The sequence below is a fragment of the Saccopteryx bilineata genome, chromosome 7 (assembly GCF_036850765.1).
Source record: "Saccopteryx bilineata isolate mSacBil1 chromosome 7, mSacBil1_pri_phased_curated, whole genome shotgun sequence".
NCBI classification, from domain to species: Eukaryota; Metazoa; Chordata; class Mammalia; order Chiroptera; family Emballonuridae; genus Saccopteryx; species Saccopteryx bilineata.
In genome coordinates, this window is record NC_089496.1 from 79,555,890 (window position 1) to 79,579,232 (window position 23,343).

Genomic DNA, 23,343 nt, shown 5'->3' on the forward strand with positions numbered 1-23,343 from the left:
GCAAGCCTAGAAACTGAAATAAATATTCAAAGAGTAAAAAAGAAACTTTTATGACATCTTTCTATTTGTTATATCTCTTGACTGGAAATTGACTTCCTGCCCATAGTACAAATACTGTTTTATCATACAATAAAAAAATAAGGTATTTCATCAGAATCTAACCCTTCAAATATACTCCTTTCATTCCATAACTAAATTATCAAAGGAAAAACTCAAAGGTGAGTCTCAGCATTGCCTGAAAATGAACCAGTCACGTGTTCCCAGAAGTGGGCTGGGTGCAGGAGAGAGATCCGTGTCTGTCCTTAGGGAGCATGCCTCTCCTTCCCCTTCACGGAGTAGGAAACAAAATAGCTGAATTTTCATTTCCTTAGTATCAACAAAATTCTTCATTTCCCACATTGCTCAACTGTCAACAGTTAACGCAAGGAAACACGTAAGAAAATTTCTTATGTGGCTTGGCTTATATCTAGGAGTACTCCCATTTGAAAGGTAGTAAATCTGCCAATTATGCTTTCAAAACACTTTGAATCAACTCTAGAACTGGCATTGCTCAAAACCAGTCTACACATTTCTCACGATTGCTGCAAAATTTACCCCCACCTAACGTTTTGCTATTTATGATACTGTAGCCTTCACTAGTTAGCCAGAAGCCATAAAATCTCCCTTTTTTTCCTAGGTCCAAAAAACTTGGACTTGTTTGCAAGTCTGTAAACATTCAGGCATTGGCTCCACCTGTACAGCATGGGGAAAAAAAGATCCAGCTCTTTCCTTCTAAAATTTGGTCTGTTTGACTAAACTATCATTTCCTTGGCATTTACCACAAAGGCAGATTCACTAATACCATAAAACATCACCTTTAAATGCTTTCATTCAGGGGGAATCAGTTCATAAGGTATATAAATGTCTAATCACCATGTCGTACACCTGAAACTAATAAAATATTGTATGTCAACTGTAATTTAAAAATAAATTAAAAAAATAAAAACAGAGCCAATAAAATGCCTTCATAGCACCCATTATTAATTTTTAATTTCAAACATAATTTTTGGACACTGTAACAACAATTCTAATGTCACCAGTAAAAGAAAAAAGTAGGATGTATCTTCTTTACAAAGAGCCTTCTCTTCTTTTAGCGTTACTCCTAATAAAGTAGTTAAGGCAGCTTCTGGGCCCAGTAACTTCAATCACTTGACGATAATTGAGTTTGATACTGATCACTTTGCTTCACAAATGGAAACAATCCCTGTGTAGTAAGTATCCCTACTGTTCTGGTTTCATTTTATCAGAATTACAGAAAATTCAGTCTTCTGTACTAGCTGTGGGTTACTGCTGCTCAAAAAATCTGCAGGTTGCAAAGCCCCCTGCTGGGAGCTCTCATTACTGTCCTCCTCCTCCCACCCTCACTTCATTACATCACACACAACCCATTCTATTACCCTTGGCATTATAGATTAGGTAAAAAAAATAGGAAAAGGCCTCAGGAGACAGTGATGATTAACCTTATTCAGAAAACCCACACTTCCCGGCTGCCATCAGAAAACAGCTCCTCAGAGCTCGCACCACCGCAGATTTAGAGAAATGTCCATACAGGCCCAGTTCAGCACATTCTACACGTTAAGTCAAAAGTAATATCATGGTCCTGTCTACACTGAGACGTTCACATTTTGGTATCTCTCTGAAATATAAGCTCATTGTCATTCAAGGCATGTTCTCCATCTTCTAAGGTTTATTATCCGGGCGTGAGAGCCATGTTCTAGCTTTCTGACTTATTCTTTGAATATCTTTTCTGGCCCTCTAATACATTTTCCACACATACACATACACATGTTTTGCTACTATTTAAATACCATATTTCATAAGGTGACTCAAATATTTTGTAAAAATGGCTAGAACATAAATAAAAGAACAGTTTTTGATTATCTTTGTTTCTTTAATAATTAGTTTTGAGAATGGATGAAATTAGAATTCTGTCCTATTCAATAATATAAATTTACCCCAGCAATGTTTTTTTTTTTTTTTTAATTTTATTTTATTTATTCATTTTAGAGAGGAGAGAGAAAGGAAGAGAGAGAGACAGAGAGGGAGAGAGAGAGGAGAGAGAAGGTGGGGAGGAGCTGGAAGCATCAACTCCCATATGTGCCTTGACCAGGCAAGCCCAGGGTTTCGAACCGGCGACCTCAGCATTTCCAGGTCGACGCTTTATCCACTGCGCCACCACAGGTCAGGCTACCCCAGCAATGTTTTACATTTACAGAGATCACTGTGTATGTATAACAACTTGGTTCCAGTCTGTTGTCAAATAGGCTATCGTAGGCTATACTTTGGGCAGGAAACGACTTACTATTCAGAAACAAATACAAGGATGAAACCAGAACTGGTGAAGATTCTCATAAATGAGTCTGACACTGATTCTGAAACTGATTCTCCTTCCTGGAGGTACCTGGCCACATTTGCTTACAAAGGTGACTCTAGGAAGATCCTCTACCCACCAGCTCTTCAGCCACCACATGCCCTTACAGCAGGAGTTACACAAAACCAACTGTCTGTAGCATAAATAACTGTGTCAAGCCACCAGGACAACAGTAGCAGGCAGGGATAACCTGGATAAATCATTCCTTTTAGAGCAGGGGTCTCAAACTCGCGGCCCGCCGAACAATGATGTACTGATTTTTTTTGTTTGTTTTCAACTGCAGTGAGAAAAGTGTTGTGTAACAGTTGCCTTTTGTAGACGTAGTGCGGCCCGCCAAACGGCTGTGATCTTGCTCTGCGGCCCACATGCTGAGTTGAGTTTGAGACCCCTGCTTTAGAGGAAGCAGATACTTCTCAGCTCCAGCAAGTAGTTATAATTTGCAAATGTGCTGTTAGACTTTTTCCATTTTTAAAAATAAATTTATTATTAATTTTAATGGGGTGACATTGATAAATCAGGGTACATATGTTCAGAGAAAACATCTCCAGGTTATTTTGACATTTGATTATGTTGCATATAAATCACCCAAAGTCAAATTGTCTTCTGTCACCTTCTCTGGTTTTCTTTGTGCCCCTTCCCTCCCCTCTCCCATAACCACCACCCTCTTGGTCCATGTCTCTGAGTCTCATTTTTTTTTTTTTTTTTAATTTTATTTATTCATTTTTAGAGAGGAGAGAGAGACAGAGAGGGAGAGAGAGGAGAGAAAGACAGAGAGAAAGAAGGGGGGAGGAGCTGGAAGCATCAACTCCCATATGTGCCTTGACCAGGCAAGCCCAGGGTTTCGAACCGGCGACCTCAGCATTTCCAGATCGACGCTTTATCCACTGCGCCACCACAGGTCAGGCTCTGAGTCTCATTTTTATGTCCCACCTATGTATGGAATCATATAGTTATTAGTTTTTTATGATTTACTTATTTCACACAGTATAATGTTATCAAGGTCCATCCATGTTGTTGTAAATGATCCGATGATATCATTTCTTATGGCTGAGTAGTATTCCATAGTATATATGTACCAAAGCTTTTTAATCCACTTGTCCACTGACAGACACTTGGGCTGTTTCCAGATCTTTGCTATTGTGAACAATGCTGCAATAAACATGGGCGTGCATTTCTTCTTTTCAAACAGTGCTATGGTGTTCTTGGGGTATATTCCTAAAAGTGGGATAGCTGGGTCAAAAGGCAGTTCGAGTTTTAATTTTTTTGAGAAATCTCCATACTGTTTTCCATACTGTTCTTATTGTCTTTAGCTGTGCAAAAGCTTTTTAGTTTGATATAGTCCCATTTCTTTATCCTGTCTTTTATTTCACTTGCCTGTGGAGATAAATCAGCAAATATATTGCTGTGATAGATGTTGAAGGGCTTACTGCCTATGTTTCTTCTAAGATGCTTATGGTTTCACAGCTTACATTTAAGTCTTTTATCCATTTTGAGTTTATTTTTATGAATAGTGTAAGTTGGTGGTCTAGTTTCATTTTTTTGCAGGTAGATGTCCAATTTTCCCAACACCATTTGTTAAAGAGGCTGTCTTTACTCCATTGTATGCTCTTACCTCCTTTGTCAAATATCAGTTGTCCATAAAGGTGTGAGTTTATTTCTGGGTTCTCTGTTCTGTTCCACTGATCTATATGCCTGTTCTTATGCCAGTACCAGGCTGTTTTGAGTACAATGGCCTTGTAGTATAACTTGATATTAGGAAGTGTGATGCCTCCCACTTTATTCTTCCTTTTCAAGATTGCTGAGGCAATTTGTGTTCTTTTTTGGTTCCATATAAATTTTTGGAATATTTTTTCTATATCTTTGAAGTATGTCATTGGTATTTTAATTGGTATTTCATTGAATTTATAAGTTGCTTTGGGTAATATAGACATTTTAATGATGTTTATTCTTCCTAACCATGAGCACGGTATATGCTTCCACTTGTTTGTTATCTTCCTTGATTTCTTTTATCAATGTTTTATAATTTTCTGAGTACAAGTCTTTAATCTCCTTGGTTAAATTTACTCCTAAGTACTCTATTTTTTTGCTTGCAATAGAGAAGGGGATTGTTTCCTTAATTTCTCTTTCTGATTGTTCATTGTTGGTATATAAAAAATGCCTCTCATTTCTGAGTATTAATTTTATATCCTGCCACTTTGCTGAATTCATTTATCAGGTACAGTAATTTTTTGACTGAGACTTTAGGGTTTTGTATATACAATATCATATCATCTGCAAATAATGATAGTTTTACTTCCTCTTTTCCAATTTGGATGCCTTTTATTTCTTCTTCTTATCTGATTGCTGTGGCCAGGACTTCCAGAACTATGTTGAATAAGAGTGGTGAAAGGGGGCACCCCTGCCTTGTTCCTGATCTTAAGGGGATTGCTTTTAATTTTTGCCCATTGAGTATGATGTTGGCTGTGGGTTTGTCATAGATGGTCTTTATCATGTTGAGGTATGTTCCCTGTATTCCCACTTTGCTGAGAGTTTTGATCATAAATGGGTGCTGGATTTTATCATATGCTTTTTCTGCATCTACTGAAATTATCATGTGGTTTTTCTCCTTCCTTTTGTTTATGTGATGAATCACATTGATTGATTTCCGAATATTGTACCAGCTTTGCCTCCCCAGAATAAATCCCACTTGATCGTGATGTATGATTTTTTTCATATATTGCCGGATCCAGTTTGCTAATATTTTGTTGAGGATTTTAGCATCTAAATTCATCAAGGATATTGGCCTATAATTTTCTTTCTTTGTGTTGTCTTTGCCTGGTTTTATGCTCACCTCCTAAAAGGAGCTTGGAAGTCTTCTTTCCTTTTGAATTTTTTGAAATAGCTTGAGAAGGATAGAAGTTAGTTCTTCTTTGAATATTTGGTAGAGTTCACTTGTGAAGCCATCAGGTCCAGGACTTTTCTTTGTTGGGAGTTTTTTGATAATTGTTTCGATCTCATTTGTTGTAGTCAGTCTGTTTAGGTTTTCTGATTCTTCCCGATTAATTTTTGGAAGATTACATGTTTCAAGGAATTTGTCCATTTCATCTAGATTGTCTAATTTTTTGGCATACAGTTCTCCATATTATTTTCTTACAGTATTTTGTAATTCTGTTATGTCAGTTGTTATTTCTCTACTCTCATTTCTAATTTTATTTATTTGAGTCCTCTCTCTTTTTTTCTCGGTGAGTCTGGTTAAAGGTTCATCGATCTTGTTTACCTTTTCCAAGAACTACCTTCTAGATTCATTGATCCTCTGTATTGTTTCTTTAGTCTCTACGTCATTTATTTCTGCTCTGATCTTTATTATTTCCGTCCTTCTACTACCTCTGGGCTTTACTTGCTGTTCTTTTTCTAGTTCTTTTAGATGCAGGGTCAAGTTGTTTATTTGAGCTTTTTCTAGCTTCTTAAGGTATGCCTGTAATGCTATGAACTTCCCTCTCAGGACTGCTTTTGCTGTGTCCCATAAATTTTGAGTTGATGTATGCTCATTATCATTCATTTCTAGAAATTTTTTTTATTTCTTCTTTGATCTCATTGTTAACCCATTCGTTATTAGTAACATGCTATTTAGTTTCCAAGTGTTTGAGTATTTTTCAGTTTTTCTGTTGTGGTTGATTTCTAGTTTCATGCCATTGTGATCAGAGAAAATGCTTCATATGATTTCAATTTTCTTAAATTTGTTGAGACTGCTTTTGTGCCCTAACATGTGGTCTATCCTAGAGAATGTACCATGAACACTTGAAAAGAATGTATATTCTGCTGCTTTAGGGTGAATAGTTCTGAAGATATCTATTAAATCGAGTTGATCTAGTGTGTCCTTTAAGTCTGCTGTTTCTTTCTTAATTTTCTTTCTTGAGGATCTATCTAGTGATGTTAGTGGAGTATTGAAATCCCCTACTATTATAGTATTGCTGTTGATCTCGCCCTTTATATCTATCAAAGTCTGCTTTATATATTTAGGTGCTCCTATATTAGGTACATAGATATTTATAATGGTTATATCTTCCTGTTGGATTGCTCCCTTTATCATTATGTAGTGACCTTCTTTATCTCTTACTATAGTCTTTGTTTTAAATTCCATTTTGTCTGATATAAGTATTGCTACCCCAGCTTTTATTTCATTTCCATTTGCATGAAATATTTTTTTCCATCCTTTTGCCTTCAGTCTATGTGCATCTTTTGTCATAAGGTGTGTCTCTTGCAGACAGCATATGTATGGGTCCTGTTTTCTTATTCACACAGCTACTCTATGTCTTTTTTTTTTTTTTGTATTTTTTCTGAAGCTGGAAACGGGGAGAGACAGTCAGACAGACTCCTGCATGCGCTCGACCGGGATCCACCTGGCACGCCCACCAGGGGCAACACTCTGCCCACCAGGGGGCAATGCTCTGCCCCTCCGGGGTGTCGCTCTGCCATGACCAGAGCCACTCTAGCGCCTGGGGCAGAGGCCAAGGAGCCATCCCCAGTGCCCGGGCCATCTTTGCTCCAATGGAGCCTTGGCTGCGGGAGGGGAAGAGAGAGACAGAGAGGAAGGAGGGGGTGGGGATGGAGAAGCAAATGGGCACTTCTCTTATGTGCCCTGGCCAAAATTGAACCCGGGTCCCCCACACGCCAGGCCGACGCTCTACCGCTGAGCCAACCGGCCAGGGCCTACTCTATGTCTTTTGATTGGACCATTTAATCCATTTACATTTAAGGTTATTATTGATACATAGTTGTTTATTTTCATTTTATTCTTTTTTTTATGTTTTGTTTATTATTATTTTTTTTGTATTTTTCTGAAGTTGGAAATGGGAGGCAGTCAAACAGACTCCTGCATGCGCCCAACTGGGAGCCACCTGGCATGCCCACCAGGGGGCGATGCTCTACCCATCTGGGGCGTCACTCTGTTGTGACCAAAGCCATTCTGGCACCTGAGGCAGAGGCCACAGAGCCATCCTCAGCGTCCGAGCCAACTTTGCTCCAATGGAGCCTTGGCTGCGGGAGGGGAAGAGAGAGACTGAGAGGAAGGAAAGGCGGAAGGGCAGAGAAGCAGATGGGCACCTCTCCTGTGTGCCTGGCTGGGCATCGAACCCGGGACTCCTGCATGCCAGTCCGACGCTCTACCGCTGAGCTAACTGGCCAGGGCCTTGTCATTTTATTCTTTAAAGCTGTATTCCTCTTTTGCTATATTCTTTTTCCCCTTTGATCTGTTTACAGCAGGCTCCTTAGCATTTCTTGCAGCATTGATTTGGTTGTAGTGAATTCCTTGACTTTTTTTTTTGTCTGGGAAGCTTTTTATTTGTCCTTCAATTTTAAACGATAGCCTTGTTGGATAAAGTAGTCTTGGTTGTAGGCTCTTGTTCTGCATTACTTTGAATAATTCTTGCCATTCCCTTCTAGCCTCAAGTGTTTCTGTTGAGAAGTCGGATGTCATCCTTATGGGGGCTCCTTTGTAGGTGATAAGCCTTTTTTTCTCTAGCAGCTTTTAATATTTTCTCTTTACCACTTAGCTTTAGTATTTTAATTATGATGTGTCTTGGTGTAGATTTCTTTGGGTTTCCCTTTAATGGAGTTCTCTGTGCTTCTTGAACTTATGAGATGTTTTCCTGCATTAATTTAGGGAAGTTTTCAGCTATGATACGGTTGAACAAAGTCTCTATCCCTTGTTCTTTCTCTTCTTCTTCAGGAACCCCTATGATGCGGATGTTATTTCTCTTCATGTTGTCACAGAGATCTCTTAGAGTTTCCTCAAACTTTTTGAGCCTCTTTTTTTTTTTTTTTTTTGCTCTGCTTCTGTGCCTTCATTTATCTTGTCCTCTAACTTGCTGATTCAATCCTCAGCTTCATCCATCCTTCTTTTAATTCCTTCCATTGTGATCTTCATTTCGGATATTGTATTTGTCATTTCTGATTGATTCTTTTTTATTATTTCAAGGCTCCATTGGAACAAAGTTGGCCCAGGCATTGAGCATGGCTCCATGGCCTCCACCTCAGGTACTAGAGGCTCCAGTTGCAAGAGAGCAATGCCCCAGATGGGCAGAGCATCATCCCCTGGTGGGTATGCTGGGTGGATCCTGGTGGGGGGCATGCAGGAGTCTGTCTCTCTGCCTCCCTACTTCTCACTTCGGAAAAAAACAACAACTATCTGGCCCTGACCAGTTGGCTCAGTGGTAGAGCATTGGCCTGGCATGAAGATGTCCTGGATTCAATTCCCAGTCAGGGCACACAGGAGAAGCACTCATCTGCTTCTCCACCCCTCCCCCTCTCACTTCTCTCTCTCTCTCTCTCTTTTCACCTCCTGCAGCCATGGCTCAACTGGAGCAAGTTTGCCCCAGGTGCTGAGGAGGTGCTACAAAGAGCTTGGTTGCTGAGCAACAGAGCAACACCCCAGATGGGCAGAGCATGACCCCCTAGTGGGCTTGCCAGGTCTCTGCCTCCCCTCCTCACACTGAAAAAAAAAAAAAGAATAAAATACTTAATTATAGTTCTACATAGAAACTAAAGTTTTATCCTATTTAAAACTAAAAGTCATTATTAATAGAGGTAAGATTAGGCTGGAAGCTAGAGAAAAAAAGAAATGCAATGTCAGTAACTTATTCTGACAGCAAGCCATAACATCTGTTCCTAATAAGAAAATTTCATTGAAGATTTCAAGTCTCTATGTTAAAATTCAGTATAAAATGCATTTATTTTTGTTTTAATAACAGGATATGAAAAAACATACAGTTTTAATAAGAATAGGATTTTCTTTATTGATCTGAGAGAGATAGGAAGAGAGAGAGGAGAGATGACAGGCATCAACTCGTAGTTGCCTCACTTTAGTTGTTCACTGATTGTTTTTCATATGCGCCTTGACAAGGGGAGTGGGAGGACTCAAGCCAAGCCAGAGACTCCTTGCTCAAGCTGAGCCAGTGACCCCATGCTCAAGCCAGCGACTTCTGGGCTCAAGCCAGAGATGTTGGGATCATGTTGATGATCCCATGCTCAAGCCAACAACCCTGCACTCTAGAGGGTGACCCCATGCTCAAGCTGGTGACCTTCAGGTTTCAAACTGGGGACCTCAGTGTTTCAAGTTGAGGCTCTATCCACTGCACCACCATGGTCAGGTAGTAAGAACAGTTTTTGTTGTTGTTGTTTTTTAGTATTTTTCTGAAGCTGGAAACAGGGAGACAGTCAGACAGACTCCCGCATGCGCCCGACCGGGATCCACCCGGCACGCCCACCAGGGGCGGGCGACGCTCTCTCTGCCCACCAGGGGGCGATGCTCTGCCCCTCCGGGGTGTTGCTCTGCCGCGACCAGAGCCACTCTATCGCCTGGGGCAGAGGCCAAGGAGCCATCCCCAGTGCCCGGGCCATCTTTGCTCCAATGGAGCCTTGGCTGCGGGAGGGGAAGAGAGAGACAGAGAGGAAGGAGGGGGGGTGGAGAAGCAAATGGGCGCTTCTCCTATGTGCCCTGGCCGGGAATCGAACCCGGGTCCCCCGCACGCCAGGCCGACGCTCTACCGCTGAGCCAACCGGCCAGGGCAAGAACAGTTTTTAACACAAACCTTAGGGCTTCAAGTTTCTGAACATGACTAAGCCTCCCTACAGCTCTAGAATCTCTCAGTTTAGACCACTACTTAGAATTTTGATATCCATCTACAAACAAAATAATTTATCTTGAGCTCATTTTGAACTTCTCACCCTATTTTCGATCCTTGGCTGGTTGTCTCCTTAGATTACAAACATCAGTCACATGAAGGTCCACATGAAGGTCCTATTGCACAGTGCCTTCCTGTTCATCTGTTCATCTCAAGGCTGCTCCATAAAGCAACCACACTGTTCAAAGTCAACAGTACAATCTGCTGGCCAGCTCAGGAAACTACCTGACCAAAAACAACCTGGCTGCCCTTTGTTCCGTTTCCCATAATTTCCTTAAAGCACACAGCTAAGACCTCCCATCCTCCCACAGCCCCCAGTTTTCTTTTTCCTCTTTTCAATACCCTTCAAACTCCTATTCAAGCTATTCAGGAAAAAGTCTCTATTTTTTTCTCTCCCTAATCCTACAATCCTTTCCATCTACATGAACCAGAAAAACAATACTGCCGAACTATCAGGATGGCTCTCCCCAACAAGCCGCTGCATCCCAACTTCTGACAGCCAGGATGAGTCAGCTAAACCTAGGTCCGCTGACACACAGCTGCAACAGCTCAGCTGCAGTGGCAATGAACTCACACCCACTCCAGTTGTCCAAAATTCTATTTTAAGCACCACAGACCTCACAGAATGACTGGGGTCCCCACAGTATCACAAATAAACTCGTTTGTGGTTTGTGGGGCATCTTTTTCTCTTTCATGGTCTAAGGGGTTGTTTTATTATGATTAACCACCAACACTAACAGCCACAACAGCAATAACTGTGGTTTGGACTTCTCAAAGTACATTCATATTTGGTATCTCATTTCAACCTAATCTTTACCACATCGCTCCCTACCAAAAAAGTCAGCCAACTTCCAGTAGTTTCCAGGATGCTACCTATTATTCTCAAGTGCTGCTGCTTTTCGACCAATGGAGAGGAGAAAGAGATGCCTTCCCTGTGTCTTCTGGGGGATGTGGCCAGAAAGGAACCTAAGAGCTTGTCAGAGTTATGGCCTTGATAAAACTTATGTACCCCAGGCAGCTCTGGGGCCTCCAGTCAGAATTCCATTGGGCCTTAAAGCAAAAAACTGTTAAGTTTCATACTCAGACTATTCCTCCCATTCTTTAGATAAAAGTACAGTCACGTGTTGCTTATGACAGGGGTATGTTCTGAGAAATACGTTTGTTGTTGGGCAATTTCGTCGTTGTTCGTTGTGCAAACATCGCAGAGTGCACTTACACAAATCTAGACGGGACAGCCTGCTACTGGAATTGTGTGTGCTGTATTTTTATATGACTGGCAGCGTAGTAGTTTCTTTACACCAGCATCCCCACAAACATGTGAATAATGCATTATGCTATGACCTTACGATAGCTGCACGTCAGTAAATGACATGAATTTTCAGCTCCGTGATAATCTTATGGGATTGCTGTTGTACATGTGGTCCATCGTTGACTAAAAGTATGTGGTGCATGACAGCAGATTACAGGCCCCACAGACCCTCATCAAAGCCAGGATTCGTCCTAGACAGGGAGCCAAAAGTAACCATGGGGAATTCTCTCATGCTCTCCCAGGATGCTCCAGGTCCATCAGCAGTACCAGAAACAGTCTAAGAACAAAAAGAAAACCCCTGTCATCTATACCAAACTGCATGGCCTGCTGGTGATGCATGGAAACCACAGGCCTACAGCCCCTCTAGGACCTTCAGCTACTGTTGAACAATTCAAATGACACTCTGTAGACTGTTTCATATAAGCGTACCCAGTAAGAAAACAGAGAATGCATAAACTGTGTCCCCTAAATAGCTATGCATATCTTTGCTTTATGCCTGACTTAAATCCACTATAACTATACTTCTATCCAAAAGGTTCAAGGGAACACCTTCCCTTTAAAGACTTTCCTGACTCCTTCAGGAACATCTGACCACTTTGCCCTTTGAGCCCCTGCCCTTGCCTGCCAGCCCAACTACTCCCTATAATACTTGTATCATAGCCTCTGTGACTCCTTACTTCATTTACTATTTCCTATTTCCCTCTATTGGACTCTAGGGTCCTCTAAGGCTGAGACCATATATCTGCATGCTCCCATTGGCCTGGCACAACACCCAACTCTTAGTGAGTACTCTGTGCTCATCAGTGTTCAGATGTATTTTTTTTTCCTTTTTCTTTTTCTGAAGTTGGAAATGGGGAGGCAGTGAGACAGACTCCCACATGCGCCTGATCGAGATCCATCCGGCATGCCCACCAAGGGGCGATGCTCTGCCCATCTGGGGTGTTGCTCTGCCGCAATCAGAGCCATTCTAGCGCCTGAGGCAGAGGCCATAGAGCCATCCTCAGTGCCTGGGCCAACTTTGCTCCAATGGAGCCTTGGCTGCGGGAGGGGAAGAGAGAGACAGAGAGGAAGGAGAGGGGGAGGGGTAGAGAAGCAGATCGGTGCTTCTCCTGTGTGCCCTGGCCGGGAATCAAACCCAGGACTCCTGCACGCCAGCCGACGCTCTACCACTGAGCAAACCGGCCAGGGCCAGTGTTCAGATGTATTATAAAAGGTTTTCCTGAGGGATAGACGGCGCTTCAAGATGTCCAACAGCTGCATTTCTGCCTCTCAGATCACTCTCTGTGGTGGGAGTCAGCTGGTTCGCACTGGTTCGGCAAATCCAATACCTAACTTTTTGTTGATTTGGGCGAACCAGTTGTTAAAATGGCACTTATAATCTGGGTTCTCTCTAAGGTGGGTGTCTGGGCAGCCGCTCATGTGGAAATCACAAATTTACATTCCTTACTCTTTTTTAACATTTATATGTGCAACAGCAACTTCTAAGAGCCCTCAGTAATATTCATTCCATTCGTAGGTAAAAAAAAAATCGCAAGTGAGGACGCCAATCAAGAAGCAACATGGAAATATCTTAAATAACAGTTTTACTGGGTTTTTTTGTCAGGTTTTATTTAATATTTTTTCATTAGTATTTTAAAACTCTTTCTTATAAAATAATCTAGTTTTGTGTACCTCTTTTATTGTTCTTATTTAAATATGAAATGCATGAAATAATAAACTATCTTTTAGTATATCTTTTTTTAATACTTAAAATGGTCATTAGGGCAGAGAATCGGTTGTTAAATTATTTGAATCCCACCACTGATCACTCTCCTCACTAAACTGAAAGATACCTTCTAGGGGCATGGAAATACAGTATGACTGGTCACTGGTGGGTACCCCAGTACTTAGGCCTTATCAGTGCAAATTTCTGATGCCAACAGATCAGAATTACCTAGTGCTCATCATTACTGCTGGGGCTTCCACATCACTTAGAAAGTATAAGCAGGACAGATGTCTTTCAAACAAAGGAGTTTGAAAGAAAAAAGAAATGAACTTTTGAGCTCCTGTACTGCACCACTGTGGGAGGTATTTTAGACACACTGTTATACTTAAACTCACTATAATTGTTATACTATAAAGACTATACCTACACTTTAGAGATGAGGAAATTAAGGATCAGAAGCCTCAAGTCAGCTCAGGACTGAACCCATGTTTATCCTGTTTATCTGACCTTGAAATGGGTGTTGTGTGCCTGCAAGGCTCCCTGTCCTCCAGGCTACTGGCCACAGTAATGCTTCCTGGTAGTTTCGTGGACAAGTAAAAATGCATTTTTATTTGATTAACTTTTTCTTTCCAAAACTTACTCTGCCCATTTCCAAAGCATTAAGGAAATAACTTATAGACAATTCTTAAACCAGCATGTCTAGCAGTTAGAAAAGCTCAAGAAAACGATTTAGCAATGAAATTGGTGCTATATTCAGCTACTTCAACTTTCAGGTTCCGGGCTTAAGGCAAGGGTGCTCTGCAGCCATACAATTCTGTCCCATGTCTACATAAATGTGTATTTTCAGTTCCATGGTACTAGGACAAGGGTGTTGTTACTGGCATACTGATCACTTCTACAACTCTCAAGAGAAATATATTCGTAAAAGTTCAAGGTTCTTCCTGGGAAGAAGGCTATTCTTCCAGTTCTAATTCCATTGAAATCTTCACAAGTACAATTCCAAGATTGGTATATAATATGCTGGATTAAACAATATTACATAAATTTATTTACTGCAACTATAATATATCAATGTTTCCCAAATGGTTTTGACTATGGAAACTTTAATTAAAGGAGAAAATAGATATAAAATGCACAAAGTGCTCAATGAATGACACCTATTATTATTATGAGCAAACTCCTTTTTGTTGATGTTTTCCCCTCAATAAACCAGTGTTTGATGGGACCTGTGTTCTTTAGAATACACTTTGGAAAACTCCGAGTGATCCCTCAGGGGACAGCCTGGCTATTTTGTCCACTAGACACCATTTAGCATACTAGAACTGCAGCATTTTTTAGACCTCTTTAGGAAGGAATAACAGTTTCCAAAGACTCAAGCACTAAGAAACTCTGGACACACCAAAATCAGAAATTCAAGGGAAAAAGTTGGGTTTATTATGAAGAGAAGGTACTTCTCTCATTTTAGAGGAGGAATCCTTCTTTGGAGAAATTCCTATGATGGAAGGTGCCCAAACCACAAATTTGGACCAAGGATTCAAGGAACAAATAAATAAATAAGGGAAGATCAGGAGTGCTGAAGATTCCCAAAGTGGGATATAACAAAATCTGATTTGCTTGAGCCAAGATCAAATCATAGTTCTTGTCTTCGAAGGCAGAAGATGGAGAAGGAAAGAGCTTGAGTAAATATACCATAAACACAATGACTGAGGCCGTCAAAGAAGCTGGCCCTATAACTGAGCCCCTATCTACAGTACTTTTCTCAATTTAATTTTCCTCTACTCCTTTTTCATACTCCCTTTTGTGCTCCATTTAAACAACCTAAATGTTCTCCATTTGTAGCACACAATTCCTCATTTCTGTGTTCAAACTGGGGTCTTTCTCAAAAAATGTCTAGTTACCCACACCTCCACCAACCACCCCTCTCCCGGCCAATCTCCAAACTCCTTCAAGGCTTAGTTCAAATGACACTTCATTCAAGAAGCTTTCTTTTATCACTCCAGGAATACATAAACTCTATAAAGTACTTAATTTATATCTTATCTTCATGATGTTTATTTTCCTGGACAAATATTTAAGAATCTTTTATGTGCCAGGCTCTGCAGAATTGGGTCAATACTTGTTTACCTACCCTTTCTATTAGTAACTTTTGACACAGGCTCTCATGCCCAATTCATAACAAGTTCTGGTTCGTAGTAACCAGTGTGCATGCCTTGCCCTCAGTGCACTCAGAAGTGGTGGGAAGGGAGGAAGGCAAACCGTTTTAAAAGATGGCGGTGCGTGCACTGGATGTAGCTCTAACAGCAGGTATGATTCGCTGTAGATGCGACAGGGGTCAGAGAAGGCTTTAGGAAAGAGATGGCATTTGAGGGGGTCTTAAAATAAAAAAAAGGAATTAGGAAGTAAGAGGGGACAGAAATAATTTCAGTTAATTGAATATGGGGTTCTGACAGAAAGCAGAAAAAGGTAAGACTGGAAAAAATCTGAAGTCAGACTGGGAAGGTATTAAATCCCAGGCAAAAAAAAAGTCTGGATTGCTTTGTAACTAAAGAGGAGTGATTGAAAGTGCTAGAGCTCTCATTAATATTTCAGTGGGGACAAAAGAGACCAGAATGATATACAGATTGGACAGAATTAAAAACTAAAGAATAAAACCAGCCTCTATTTCCAGCTTCCTTGCTCCCAATATCTTTTCTTCAATTTTTGTTTTCAAGTCTTAAGTGGACAACCACGTACCCTAAGCAATAACCCAAAGAGCACTTTATACAGCACACTTCTCTTGGGTAAGACAGTTTTTAAATACAGGGATGAGGCCTGACCTGTGGTGGCGCAGTGGATAAAGCGTCGACCTGGAAATGCTGAGTTCGCCGGTTCGAAACCCTGGGCTTGCCTGGTTAACGCACATATGGGAGTTGAAGCTTCCTGCTCCTCCCCCCCTTCTCTCTCTGTCTCTCACTCTTCTCTCTCCCTCTCTCTCTCTCCCTCTCTAAAAATGAATAAAAAAATAAAAGTTAAAAAAAAATACAGGGATGAGCAAAAGTAGGTGTAGAATTGTGAGTATGAAACACAGAACTCATTCTTGTATTATTATTTAATTACTGTATTATTTATTTGTAGTACTTGTCTTATTAGTTATTATTTTGTATTCTTACTTATAATTTATTTTTTTAGGTAATGATGGCTGGTAATTTCATCTACTTTCATCCACCTCTGTAGATAGCAAAATCAACCTGTCATATTTTAGGATATTTATTAATGGTGATTGTGCTATAAATTTTAAAGAGGAAGAAGCAGGAAACTTCTCTGCTACTCCTTTCCATCTCTGACCGACGTGTTCTAGAAAGAAAGCCTCACAGACATCTCCGTCCTCACGTCCTTTTCAAGGTTCCTCTTTTCAGCCCCATCTCTGTTAGCGCCTTTTAGGTTTCCTGCTTTATTGGTTTGCTGTCTTGAACTTTCAGGCTCAGTCTATTTATACACTAAGAGTACAGTCACCTTAAGCAGAGGGACCACTGTCACAGTGTCTGCCTGCTTCGCTGGAAGCCTGGACAAGGACACAGCTATCCTCTGGGATCCCTGGGACAGCTGAGCTCTCAAACTCTTCTTGCTGGAGGGAAAAAAATCACCTATCTAGAAGTTCTGTCCTAGCTCCTGCTCTTGCCAATTTGTCTACCTATTGTTTAGGACTGAGGAGTCCATCCGGCCACAAATATAGTTTCCTCTGCCATCTTTCAGGATCAGATCTATACATAGAATAGTCTGAGTGAAGCCATTTTTTTTTTTGTATTTTTCTGAAGCTGGAAATGGGGAGAGACAGTCAGACAGACTCCCGCATGCACCCGACCAGGATCAACCCGGCATGCCCACCAGGGGGCGATGCTCTGCCCCACCGGGGCGTCACTCTGCCGCGACCAGAGCCACTCTAGCACCTGGGGCAGAGGCCAAGGAGCCATCCCCAGCACCCGGGCCATCTTTGCTCCAATGGAGTCTTGGCTGCGGGAGGGGAAGAGAGAGACAGAGAGGAAGGAGGGGGGGGGGTGGAGAAGCAAATGGGCGCTTCTCCTATGTGCCCTGGCCGGGAATCGAACCCGGGTCCCCCGCACGCCAGGCCGACGCTCTACCGCTGAGCCAACCAGCCAGGGCCGAGTGAAGCCATTTAATGAAAGGTAATCACTGACCAAAAATGTCTCCCTAATACTACCTGAAATAAATGAATTAGGGATTCATTTGAGTTCAAAAAATAAAACAAAAAACAAGCATGATCTTAGAAAGTTTAAGTCAGAGGAAACCTTGCTATCAGGCTCTATACTAGAAAAAGAATCTTATTAACCTAATCCGCACAAAAGAAACAGGGTTTGATGTGGGGGAGGGGGGTGGGGGGGAGGGGAGAGGGGGGGAGGGGAAGGGAGGAGGAGAGTGGGGGATTGGGTGAGGGGAATGGGGGGTAGGGGAGGTTGGGGAAGTGGGAGTGGGAAAAGAAGAGGGGGAGAGGGGAAGGACAAAGGGTAGGCAATCTGAGAGGTCATTTTGGAACATGGTATATTTCCAAGAGAAATCCAGGGAGGATTGGAAAGAACTAAATAACAGAATGAGGGCACTGGGATCCTGAAAGGTAGCCAAGCTAAGAAGAAAAAGTGAAAAAAAGCCATAGTTCAGAGAGTTTGGTGAATGAGCTCCAAACATCAGCTTTACCTTGAGCTACTGCCAAGGTCCTCACTTACTCCCAACGGTTCGGCCCAGCTCTCACTTCTGTGGGAGCAGCCAAAGCGATGGGATGCACTGAAACCAGGTGAGGAGGTGCGGCCCGGCCGAACGAGGCTGGGAGGGAGGGCAGGCAGCTGCAGCACAGGAAGAGAAGGCCTCAGAAATGGAGCCAAAAAAGTCAGGACCCAAAATGGATCCAGTTCATTAGAATTACAGGTGTTTGGGGACTTTTATGTTTCCCAGCCTAAAGTTTATTCAAACTGTTTATGCTGGAAATTCTGAGTATGCTTGGGTCAAAGAAATATGTGATCAGCAGCCACCATTCAGAATTCACCAAACTCCAATAAAACTGCTTCACTTGAGCTCAGAAAATGAAAACTGCAATAAGGCAGAAATTTGTAGAAACACAAACAATGAAAGTTAGTTTCTCCATAAACATTTCCAAAACAGATAATTATATTAATTATTTTCAAAAGTCCTTCAGGCTAAAGGTAATACATGTGTTTGGAGTGAAAATACTCAACAGCAACGGTGTTGCCTCCATCCTACCTCCATCTGCAACCACCCCCGCTCACTCCCCTCTTAGATGATGCCCAGTCCTGGTGAGGCTTGTTCCGACAAGGAATATTCTTCCCCTTCTCCTGCAGGGCCAGTGACCAGCCTTCCAAGGCATACAAGACCCACCTGCTCCTCTCCAGTCTCCTCTCCTCAATTCAACTGCTTCTTAAGCTACTATGGGCAGAACTCTCTCAACGTGTACCTCGACCCCTCTGCCTTGTTATTTAGAACATGTTTCTAATTCACTCGTGGAGTGGATGGCCAACCCTACTCTACCCTTCCTAGGTCGCTTCCAGTGCCCTGCCGCCGATGTGCCAGGTCGAGGCTCTCTGGAGGCTCACCATTTACCCCTCACACATCTTACTCTTGACAAATTGGGTTCGGTGTTTCTAATCTCACACTATTCCAAACACATTTAGATAAGTTTTTTGGCTTTCTTGTTATTTACTCAGATGAAACCCTGCATATTCCCACGGTAGTCAGTCCCCATGTCTCCCACATAACAGCCTCTCCACACTGTTTGAATTAAGACCAAAGTTAACAAAGGATCCCTACTCTTCTCCCCTACCTACTGTTTCATACTATTTTCTCCACCTGTAAGCCATCCTAATATTGTTAATTGTTGTTATAAAAAGTTTTAATGGTCCCAGAATTTAAAAATTACAATGCCACTTTCACACTAGTTAAAATATTGGCTTCTCCTGAATCAATTATTCCAGTATGTTCATTATTCCATTCTTTAGTAACCCCCTCTTCTGCTTTACATATTATAATCTCTCCTTTATAGGTAGCCAAGTCCCAGAATCATTCTTTTGCAACCAATTATAAAACCCTGTTCTAGATGTCACCACTTTTTTCAACAAGTGTTACCATGTAGATAAGCTCTAACCTTGTTCTTCTGAATCCAGTAGCACTACGTTAGACTAATAGCACCATCCAGTTACATTTGCACTAGTACTCGACCTCACCAAATACTTTCACATTCATTTTCCTCTTATCTGAGCCTCTTGACATCCCAGAGAGAGACCATTATCCTTCCCATTTTATAAATAAGGAAACCAAGATTCAGCAAGGAATAGGTTACTTTATTCAGAGTTAAGCAGATATTTAAATGCTAGAGTCAAGACTCTAACTTCTATGTCCAGCCCCAACTCCTTTTCCATGCACATTTCTGAGAATACATCTAGCTGCCAAGCAAGCCCCACATCCTGGTGTAAGACTTAAAAGGGGATGCTGCAGGGCCCATGACAGGTAGATTCTGGCACCAAGTCTTGACACACAAACTCGCTCCCTCCCAACTTCCTCCAGATCCTTACTTCTTCCATGTTAACCAAGTTCTTTTCTCTTGCTCAGCACATAATCTTGCCCCTTCTCCACTGATACCCAGTCTGCCAGGAGAAAGGAAGCAGTCTTCCTCTCTTACCCAATGACTTACTCATGCTCTTTGGTTCAGTAACCAGAAACGGCACAAGTGCACATTTATGTATGGTTTGGGGTCCACGTTCTCTGTTCTTCTCCTCTCCTGCTCTGTTTGAAGCTATCCATTTTAGAGCATAAGCTCCCGGCCCAGAAGGCTCTGCTTAGCCTGCTGTGGGTACTCAGCACAATGCCTTGCATTCAAAAAGCACATAAACACCGACAATTATGCTATTTAAAAAAATTACTCCTGTCCTTGATCTGAAATAATAGAAACCAGCTGCCAAAACCATTAAGAGCATGATTTACTTCAATTCAGAGTTTCTGAATAGGAATTAGCTTAAAAGAGCTGTAAAGCGAAAGACAAGGGCACATTTGTTTACATGCAGTCCCAAAGGTATAAAACAAAATACTGAGTAATTTGTTATTAGCTTCCCATCGACAACAGTCCAGCTCTACTGCAGAGCAAGGCCACCCCAGGTAAAAGGCTCCTAGTACCCAGCTTGGCCATTACACGGAGGGATCAGCTATTCCAATAGCGGGTGTGCTTTGGAAAGGCAACAGCTGGGCTGCACGCTGCTTACCGGTTTATCCTTGATGGTGGGGCTCGACACGCACAGGTAGAGTTTCCCGTCTTCTTCGAGGCAGGCATCTATCAGAGCTTGCACTGAGCTCTCCTCCTGGAAAAGCAGGAAGGCATAGCCTTGGGGAGAAAGAGAACAAGAGAGTGCGGGGAGGAATAAGTAAACTGAACTCAAAATACCAATTAAAATGGTATCTATTGTTCTCCTTTGGCAAATTCTCATTAAGATCTAAGAGCTTGAAGTGGGACACAGGGAAGTGATAGTTACTGAGACTCTCATGTGCCAGGTGTTGTATTAGGTGCTCTACAGATCCTACCTTGCTTTAAATTAAAAGACCAGGCACAAAATACCACATATTGTGAGATCCCATGTATATGGCATGTCTATAATAGGCAAGTCTATAGGGACAGAAAAAAAGATTAGTGGTTGCCTAGGGCTAGGGGGCTGAGGGAGTAGGTACAGGGCTTCTTTCTTGGATGATAGTTTTCAAAAATTAATTGTAGTGATGATTGCATAACTCTGTGAACATACTGAAAACTGCTGAATTATACATTTTATTTTATTTTTTTTGTTTTGTTTTGTATTTTTCTGAAGTTGGAAATGGGAAGGCAGTCAGACAGACTCCTGCATGCGCCCGACCGGGATCCACACGGCATGCCCACCAGGGGGCGATGCTCTGCCCATCTGGGGCATCGCTCTGTTGAAACCAGAGCCATTCTAGTGCCTGAGGCAGAGGCCATAGAGCCATCCTCAGCGCCCGGGCCAACTTCGCTCCAATGGAGCCTCGGCTACGGGAGGGGAAGAGAGAGACAGAGAGGAAGGAGAGGGGGAGGGGTGGAGAAGCAGATGGGTGCTTCTCCTGTGTGCCCTGGCCAGGAATTGAACCCAGGACTCCTGCACACCAGGCCAATGCTCTACCACTGAGCCAACCAGCCAGGGCCTAAATTATACATTTTAAATGGCTGAACTATATTTGGTGTATGAATTATATCTCATCAAAAGTTATTCAGGAAAGAAAATGCCCAACAATAGGCTGGTGTGTTACTTCTGATAGTGATGCTCTATTTCTCCAAGGACACTCTCCTGCCTCACGACCATCTGTAAACATAGACACTAGCTGTAGGGTTTCCATGGACACAGTTCTGTTCAGTTCAGTTCAGGAAGATTCACAAGTGTGGCACAATCTATGGATTAAGAGAAAACTGAGATGAACGGGACTAAGTTCCTGCTACCAAGAGACTTATGTAGTAGAGGAAACAGACTTTTAGACAATTATCTACTAGCTACAAAGTTGAGGGAGATAAGTGGAGATAAAAGGTGCCAGGGACCCCAGAGCAGTAAGGACCCTGACTTAGGAGAATCAGCGGACTCCAAAGAGGACAACAGACGTTCAAGGGACCAACTCTGGCACTTGCTGCCACCCTGGCATTCAGGAATGACAGCTGAGCAAAGGGCCATCGTGAGCCAGTCTAAGCCTGAGGATTCAACTACTTAACCTCTCTACAACCATTCTTGCTTTCCTAACCCTCCCAGCTGTCACCTCCATGCCCAATTGCACTGACGCCAAAGGAGACCATCACCAGTACAGTTCTCCTCTGGTACCAGAAAGATGTAAGTAGTGCAAAGGGATAAGATGATATTCAGAAGACTCTCATACATTAAAGATTTCAATCAACTGGTCTAGAAGCAAGGCTCTCTGGAGTTCTGAGCAGCACATAACAACACTGGCAATGGGTACTCCCTCCCTCCTTCCCTCCCTCCCTCCCTTCCTCCGTCCCTTTTCTTCTTTCCTTCCTTTTTTCCCTTTCTCTCTCTCTCTCTATCTCTATCTTTTGAGGAAGAGATGATGTGAGAGAGAGAAAGAGAGAGAGAAAGAGGAAGAAAGGAAGTAAGGGAGAGAAAGAAAGAAGCATCAACTCATTGTTCCACTTAGTTGTGACACTGATTGCTTCTCTTATGTGCCCTGACCAAGACTCGAGCCAGTGCCCTCAGGAAGAGCCAGTGATCTAGGGATCAAACCGGTGACCCTGGCACTCTGGGACAATGTTTCATCCACTCCACTGGTACTTTTTTTTTTTAATCCTTTTTCCAAATTTCTCCTCCAGAGTACAGAGCATCCAAGCAAACAGAGCAGAAAAAGGTCAAATACTACTCAGCACATCAGGAATGACCAATGCAACATGCAGAAGCCAATAAACAGGGGAAAGCACTAAGCCCACAGGAGTTGATATGTAGATGCAAGAGGTAGGCTGCCCACGTGGTAGGACCCAAAGCTGTTTTCTGGGCTTTGCTCCCAGGGCCGGTGGGTCAGAGAGATCAGTGGGTGGCCAGGCAAGAAAAATCAAACCTAACCGCAGAACTACAAAGACTAATACAACATTTCTTCATATCTTCTCTCCTCTGGAAACAGTATCAAACTATCATCAAGCCCCAGGCAATTTATTGTGAGAACATTATTAATTCCACTTGCCAAAGAGAATATTAGAGATGAGTTAAAAAATGCAAATGTCACAAACAGGAGGGGTTAGCATGTGCTCTCAAACTTCCTGCCTCCCCAGGTAAATCCTGGTACAGCTCTTGCATGAGGGTCCTGAGAAGCGTAAGGGCTATCTTGTTCTTGGAGAGAACCCATCCGTGTGCACCACGCACAGGCACATGGGAAAGGCCTCGAGGGGGCGTGCTCAGTGAGCTGCGGCCGTCTCCAGCCCCATGCCTCTGGAAGGCCACCAGGCCACCTGCACCTTCCCTGCACATCACTGCCCACCTTCTACAATCCTCCATGTCAAATCCCGACTGGCTTCACCCTGGGCATCAGAGGAAGAGGAGGGTACCTCCCCACCCCAGCAGAGTAGCTACCACAAAAGCATGTAGATCTTCACTCAGGCCTCTTTCATAATCATAGGTATCAACGTTGGTGGTGGGCAGAGTAAAAACAACTGGGAACCACAAACGAAAGCTTCCTACAATATTATTACAAAAAAAAAAATATATATATATAT

At 42.4% G+C, this 23,343-nt stretch overlaps 1 protein-coding gene across 10 annotated transcripts in view; it reads right to left on the reverse strand.

The window, feature by feature from the left end:
- Window positions 1-23,343, reverse strand: part of CPEB3 (cytoplasmic polyadenylation element binding protein 3) — a 219,865-nt gene that overhangs the window by 40,585 nt on the left and 155,937 nt on the right. For all 10 annotated transcript variants that reach the window (XM_066239887.1, XM_066239886.1, XM_066239885.1 and 7 more), the window contains one exon: window positions 20,345-20,463. In XM_066239887.1, coding sequence (XP_066095984.1) covers window positions 20,345-20,463 — 119 coding nt within the window. The remainder of the gene's footprint in view (window positions 1-20,344; window positions 20,464-23,343) is intronic.